Source organism: Budorcas taxicolor, chromosome 5, assembly GCF_023091745.1.
Source record: "Budorcas taxicolor isolate Tak-1 chromosome 5, Takin1.1, whole genome shotgun sequence".
Taxonomy (NCBI): Eukaryota; Metazoa; Chordata; class Mammalia; order Artiodactyla; family Bovidae; genus Budorcas; species Budorcas taxicolor.
In genome coordinates, this window is record NC_068914.1 from 101,580,875 (window position 1) to 101,588,155 (window position 7,281).

At 51.1% G+C, this 7,281-nt stretch overlaps 1 protein-coding gene across 3 annotated transcripts; it reads right to left on the reverse strand.

Annotated features, from left to right (window-relative positions):
* Positions 1–1,208: 1,208 nt before the first annotated feature.
* Positions 1,209–7,191, reverse strand: NABP2 (nucleic acid binding protein 2). 3 transcript variants are annotated; one of them, XM_052639411.1, is made up of 8 exons: positions 6,907–7,191; positions 6,558–6,644; positions 5,057–5,158; positions 4,544–4,682; positions 4,396–4,467; positions 4,156–4,237; positions 3,998–4,061; positions 1,209–1,733 (listed from the first exon to the last, which is right to left on the reverse strand). In XM_052639411.1, the coding sequence occupies exons 3-8, from the start codon at positions 5,133–5,135 to the stop codon at positions 1,534–1,536; spliced, it is 636 nt and encodes a 211-aa protein (XP_052495371.1). In that variant the 5' UTR covers positions 5,136–5,158; positions 6,558–6,644; positions 6,907–7,191; the 3' UTR covers positions 1,209–1,533. The 3 variants fall into 3 exon arrangements, with proteins under 3 accessions (XP_052495371.1, XP_052495370.1, XP_052495372.1); XM_052639410.1 differs by lacking the exon at positions 6,558–6,644 and having other exon boundaries at positions 6,907–7,190; XM_052639412.1 differs by lacking the exons at positions 6,558–6,644; positions 6,907–7,191 and adding an exon at positions 5,434–5,568.
* Between the last annotated feature and the right edge of the window lie 90 nt (positions 7,192–7,281).

Sequence of the window (7,281 nt, forward strand, 5' to 3'; positions counted from 1 at the left end):
ATACAGCAGCAGCCCCACTCGCTCACCCTTCCCCCGCTTTGCCTCCTTCTGAGCAGCCTCTTGTTTACCAGTTCCTAGAGCAAGCACTTTTCCTGACCCAGAACAATCCCTTCACCGGATCCAGAGCTGCCCAGTCCGTCCCTCCCATGTCCCCCAGAGCCCAACCCTCAACCTCACCCCACCTCTCTTATACTCCCTCAATCCCCAAGGCCTCATCCCCACTGGCGGTGTGAGAGCCATCACCTCAGGTCCCCATGAGGCCTGGCTGTGGGCACTGAAAGGTTCCTGAGTTATGGAGGGGAGCCAGGCTCAGTCTCTAGCTGCCCAGGTAAGTTGGAGGCCACGTCAGATAGAAAGCCAGGATGGCCAAGCCCCCGCCCCTAGCCCACCTGCCTGGGGGTGGGGCCAGGGGAGGTGCCAGAGTGGGAAGACTCACATCAGAGGAGTTAATGGTTCACTGGTCTCTGGGGTGGGGGTCAAAGGTCAGTCTCGGCTGGGCCCCCGAGTAGGGAGGGGCCACCCTCTGCCCCTGGAAAAGCCACATGGCCAAGGACAGCCTGGGCCTGGCCTTTTCTTCTAAATAATTTACACACACCCCCAAGCCAGTCGGTACCATCTTAGCCTCTCACTGCCTAAACTGCCACCCCACCTACCTTACATATGGCATTGGGCTTCATTCAGCTCCAACCCCCATGCCCCATACCCACATTCCCTGGAAAGTTGGCCCCAGATGTCCCTAAGCTGGAGAGGAGGGTAAAAAGGCAGATGAATGGCAACCCGAGATGCATGGGGAAGAAATTGTTTTTAGCAATTCCTCATTCCAGAAGAGAAAGAGCCAGAACTCAGGGAATCATGACCAAGAGAGGGGACGCTCTGGTGGGAGGAGGAAAGGAGTGTCCAGGCCCTCTGCAAACGTCTGACCTGGCTTTAAGTTGGGGAGCACAGTCTGAGCTGGGTGGTTGGTCCAGGGGGTGGAGGTTGGCATTACCTGACAGCAGCAAACAGGGACACCAGAGGAAGGGGGACGCCGTCTTCTTGGTTCCAGCTGTGGGGGGTAGGCAGGCAGGTGGACAAGGGTCACCCGCAGGGAGGGGGCGGGGGAGGAGCGCCACCTTAAAGGAGCAGGCTCTGCTTCTCCCCTCCCTCTCCTAGGGACACCCCAGCTGCCGATCTCTTCATTTTCCCATGGAAAGCAAAGGAGTCCAGTACAGAGTGGTAACATTTATTAGGAAGGAGAGATTCAACTAGACTTCCACATCACACACTCAAGAAACAGACTAACTGTCGTTTCTAAGCAGGAAGGAGGGGAGGCACAGAGCCCTGAACCCCAGGAGACAGGCAGCTTCAGCTGGACAAGGAGGGGAGAATGGGCTGAGGGTGGAGAAAGGCCACTGCTCACCCACCCTCCAGTGAAGTTTAGTGGCTAAAACACATCTACCCCCTGGCCCCCCAGAGACGGCCAGCCCAGGAGAAAGCTGTGTTCTCTAGCAGACGCTTGGCTTATGGCTGGTGGCGGGAAGGAGGAAAGTATCGCTATCTCTTGCTGCTCCTCCGGGTTTCTTTGCCGTTACTGACAGCATTGCTGGAGGGGCCGGGGGGGCCGGCAGGTGTGTGGTTGGGCTGGCTTCTGGTAATTCGGGTGCTGGGGGGGTGGGAGGGAGTGTGAGGCGGGTGCGGGCCACCACCAGAACTTGGTGGGGCGCTCAGTCCATTCCCGTTCTGGCTCTCAGAGGCTAATTGTGGGAGAAAGAGGAGAAACACAGGAATCAGAAAACGAAGGCAGGCAGGCGTTCATCCCCAAGACCTCCCTGCAGCTCCGGCTGACAGAACAGTCTCCACCAAGTACAACTGCACATTTAAGGCTGTGTGACCAAATGCAAAGAATGTGAGTTTTAGGAAGGGGCCCCAGAGAAGAGGCAATCATTTTGACAGTTGCTACATGAACCATTGTATATTTTCTTAAAAAACAAAAACAAAAACAAAAACAAAAACTGGCTGCACCTCATAGCTTGTGGTATCTTACTTAGTTCCCTGACCAGGGATTGAACCTGGGCCCTCAGCAGTGAGAGCGAGGAGTCCTAATCACTGGGCTGCGAGGGAATCCCTATTTTTTCTTTTTTATTCATCTCTATCATTAGGAGTCACACCTAGCTGTTTAGTTCTAGGCTCAAGGACCACCGACAAAATAGCTCTTGACCAAAACTGACTGTAAAACTGAAGAATCACTGGGAAGGGAAGTTTGTGTTAAAATATAAGAATGATCTTGAAAGGAAGAAAAAAGTGTGGTGTGTATCACAATGAATCACATTCATTTGAGAAAATATAAACAAGCAAAAAAAAAAAAAACAACAAACTATTATACATACTCACACCCCCAAAATGATAGACAACACTTTTGTGTATGTTTTCAGTGTTTAATCCTTGAACTACCTTAGCTGTGAAAGCCACCATCACCACACTTACCACAGTGTTATTATTAACATAACCATCATTTGTGGGACTATTTCCTTCATGGACTTCAAGCTCCTAAAGACAAGTGCTGTGTTTTTTCCCTTGTATTCCTCATCTATAAATGCTTGTTAAATGAAGATAGATGCCTGCCTCTCACATACACAAGGCACCATGAACCCTAACCATACCCCTGCTGATCCAGCAGACAAAGGTATATCTGCAGCCAAAATTTAAGAATAAAGCTCTTTCCTTAATTCACAGAAATAATTAGGAGAGTATGTAGAAAGTAACTGTTTTTATGCCATACATTTTTTTCTTTTAAAGTCTTCTGTACCTATTAGCAGAGGACAAAGCAAATAAACATGTAGTAAATGAGTATGAGGGGGCAAACAGGCTTAAATGTATCTTATTTAAAATATTTTTGTAAATGATGGAGTTATAGAGACCAGAGAATATGTAACTGTCATTTTCAGTTGAAAATATGGATGCTTACTTTTTATGGTGGAATTAAATGTTGTTATTTCATGGTGCTTCCAAAAAAACACCATGACCTTGAGTGGTTCTAATGCAGGTGAGGAAACCACGGTAACTGAGGATGCAGACACAGACTAAGGAACGCCAGAGGCAGCCCGAAGCCTAGTGTCACTGGGAGAAACGTAAGGCATGGATCCGAGGCAAGAGAGCCAAACATCCAGGAATAGTAGCATCAGCTGAGAGATGACCCAGGAGAAAAGAACAGTAAAAAAATAGGTTTCTAAGGAAAAGCCAAGGGAAGAAGGGAGTGATGTTGGTGAGTGACTCTAATTAAAAGTTGATGATCTACAGGAGGACAAACTCTCAAGAGACCAAAAGCAAGGGCTTCTGAGTTGGAAGAACCATAATCCCGAGGGCCAAGGCCTGGGAGCAGGGCCTTAAATTTCAAGAGTGGCAACCCTAAACAGAAACTGGGCTTAAAGTGGTGCAGTAGGGACTCCATGCGGAGTCATGTAAGTAACAGTGTATCAGAACTGATACTGAATCAAAATAGGCAAGGGTGGGAAATGCCAAGTTTCTGCCAAAGGAGAAGCAGACGAAGGAGCTAGAATGAAAGAGGGCAGTCTGCAGAGAAACTGCTCTCATTTTTGGCTCTGGGTGTTAGTGGCAAAAGGGAGCTCTATCAGTGATAGAAACATATCCCCAAATGTTTTCACCTGAGGGACTTGCAAAAGAACGGGGAGAGGGACTTCCCTGGTGGTCCAGTGGTTAAGAATTCGCCTGCCAATGCAGGGGACATAGGTTTGATCCGTGGTCAGGGTACTAACATCTCACATGCCGCGGGGGCAACTGAGCCCACGCACCACAAGGAAGATCCTGTGTGATGCAACTAAGACCTGACATAACCAAGTAAATAAATATACAAACACTTATTTAAAAAAAAAGAATTGGGGTGGAAAAGGCTATAATCACAGAAAAGAGATTTGGAAAAGGGATGAAGGCAATGCATCTCTCCAAGCTGGGGAGATTAGGGAAACTAGGAGGGCTAGTGAATGGAAGAGAACACATTTACCTGGAGAAGTAGCAGGGGGTCCAGTGGTAGGCTGGGGAGCCGCAGGGCCACTGTCGTTCTGCACCTGGAGGCACAAATGACATATTCAGACTTTACTCTCTGCCAGGCTTCTTGGCCTGACCTGCCCTCCTTCCCCACATCACAGTCATGGGACCCACCGTCTTGTTGGGTGCCTGCTGGGCGCTGTATTCGGGGTTTGGCTCACTGAAGTTAGGAACCTCAGAATAAACCATACAGAATCTGCAAGAGGAGAAAGTGGCAAAGCCTCAGGCCCATCCCCTGGAAACCTCAGAAAGGTCCAGGTTCCGAACATGGAATGCACAGCCTCATGCTGCCTCCTGCAAAACACAAACTTCTTTCCTTCGCCTGTGCTTCTACTTTCCCAAGATAGCACTTACTCTCCAATCTTCTGAAGATCACCCCCACGGCCAGTGTACAATGTCAGACAACCTTTGAACACTGATGCGTACCTGTGGGGGTACAAAAAGCAGGATTCAGAGTTACAGAAAAGGCCCTTGAATAACCAGAAGTCATCTGATGGCTTACCCTTTGGTGAGCCGGATAATATCCCCAGGCTGGATCAGGTTGCCCACGTCATCCCAGACAGAGATATTGATGCTGCCAGTTTTGTCGGCCACTTTGCAGGTCCGAACCTCGTGCCCGTCCTTTGTCTTGGTCACTCGGCCTGGAGGAAATAGACCAGTGGGGTGGGGGTGGTCAAATAAATAGGGGTGGTGATGATCAGAGGGATGAAGTCTAGATATTGGCAGAGTGAGGTGTACAAACAGGGCAAAGCCAAATCCCTGGGGCAGGGAAAAGCCAGCACCATGGAGAGGGCCCTGAGTGGGAAAAGGCCCGGAGGCACTGGAGGCTTGGATCTGGCAAGAGTTCCCTCCATCTACCCTACACTCGACTACAACTCTCTGGGCGGGGGCTAGGAGAGAGACTGGACGTAAGCAGCGTCTTGGGGTGCGCCCTGCCATTCTGGGTGCAAGTTAAGAATGGTTCTCCCCAACCCCGAGAGCCTACGCAGCGGGCCCGCCGCCCCAGCAGAGCCACCTGTCTCCAGCACAATGAAGATGAGGTTCAGATTCTTGAGCCCGGGCTTGATATCCTTCACGAAGGTCTCCGTCGTCATGCTGCCCGAGCCTCAGCACCCCACTAGAAGGGGGGAAAGGGGATGAAGGTTCAATGCATGGACCTTCCCATGTCCACTTCGCAAGGCCTATCTACCACACTAGGCTGGTCAGGCAGCCCTAAACCATCTAACTCTTCTGAAAGGGTAGAAACGAACTTCCCCGTGGGCCTCCCAACTTCAAGATCAGAATTTGGGTCTCTGGACAGGCTGCTTCGGGGCTGGAAGTCCCCCCTCCCCCGATGCTCTTTCAGTCTCAAGTCCCGAAGTGGGGAAGCCGACGGAAACCGGGGCAGAGAACCTGATGCAGAGCCAAGGAATGGAATCTCACTCGCCACACCTTCCCGAACCCTCATCTGGACAATCCGGGACTCAGTCCTTCCTCTCCCCCAACCCACAGCCTACCACCCACCCAGCCAGCCCGCCGGACTGTGCAAGCCGCCGAGTCGCCCGCAGGGGGAGCCAAAGGTCCCCAGGCCGCCGGATGCGGACCAATGGAACGCAGGAGTAAGAACATTCCCGGAAGTTTTCCCCGGCCGGCCTCCTCCAGCCAATCAGCACTGCCCCAGCTCGCCCCCTGCGTCCCGCCGCGGGTCCCCACCCGGCCAATCGGGATTCGAGATTCACGCGCCGCGAAAGGGGTGGGATTTTAGGTATTAAAGGAGGGTTGACCGCGCAAAGAATAATAAAGACCACCAGGGGGCGCCTCAGGTCCCAATTTTCCTCCACTTGACTAGGCGCGAGAACCAAGATACTCTTTCTCCAAAATTTTCTCCTAGTCGTGAGACAGTGGAAATAGGACCAAAGGTTTTTTGGAATCCAGCGGACAAAAGCATAAAAACAAGCTCATCACTTCACTTTTTTACTCGACAGTTCTTAAATATGTGATTCCATTTTGCAGACAAGAAGCAGCAGTGTCTGGCACACAACAAGCAGTTCCCTCCTCTTCTCCAACTGCTCTAACCCTCATCGTTATTTCCGACTTGGGGCCCTCAAGTTTAATGCAGTAACCAGCTTGGTCAAGATCTCTGGAAAAAGTAGCATTCACACCAGAGACAGACAATTGGCAGCCTCACTCCTTACCCCTTGGAAATAATGGAATCTGGGGCTCAGAGAGCCCCAGTTCCTCTCACAGTCCGAAAGGCAACTGTTCCTGAAGTACTCAATCCCTAGACCTCAGGATTCTGAGGACTAAAAAGAAGAGGCCTGAACCTTTAGTTCCCTTTGAGACTTGATACATAGTCTACAAAATGTAGCTAGCTCTGTAGTATTCCGTATAAACCAATTATATATACAAACAATGTACATACATGTGCGTTACTATTTGCCTAGCGAACATCGGTAAAAAAAAATACTGCTTATTATCAGATTAGCCTAAGAGGCCATGCAATTGTAATGCCTTGGTTTGCTTAATCAATCCCTTACCTTCTTCTAGAGGGCTTTAGGCTCCACCTTGACTTTCCTCGGAGCTCAAGTTCTTTCCCGCCCACACCCCCAGCCACGGTGTTGTACCTTAAGGAAAGCAAACCACAACCCGGGAAGAGGGACATTTTTATCTCCCTTCTGTCCCCTGATGTGTTTCAGGCAACTATACGAGTGCTCCGAAGGCCGACGTAAATACGGCGGGAGTGAGACTGGGAGGGAAGCGGGCAACCATAGATCAAAGTTTTCCGGTCAGACACTCCCCCATTCCCCACCCAGTGGTCGCCTTGTTGACTACATATCCACTCCCATGACTATGAGTCATAAGATCAGGAGGCTCCGGGATGCTGACCACGGCTCTGGAAACGGGAGAGGGGCCGGGGAGACGGCAGGTCACTGCAGGCCAGCCTACTATCGACGATCTCGCACCAAGTCGCATCAGCTTTAGAGCACGAACACGTGCACCCCTCCAAAGCGAAGCCTCGCGCTCCTGGAGAATGGGCCTCCTGCTCAGCTCCTGATGGTCACGCTGGGAAGAACATAGAGTCCTCCCTCCCAAATGGCTATCTAGTTCTCCCTGGGACCATAAAGACTTCCGGTCTAGAGCGGAGGCCTGGCTAGCCTTCACTCTCCTCGTTGGCTGCTCGTGGTTTCTAGTCCAGGACCGAGTTAAACAAAGAGGCGGAGTTTGGTGACGGGCTTCCGCCGGGTTGCGTAGCAGCGGTGG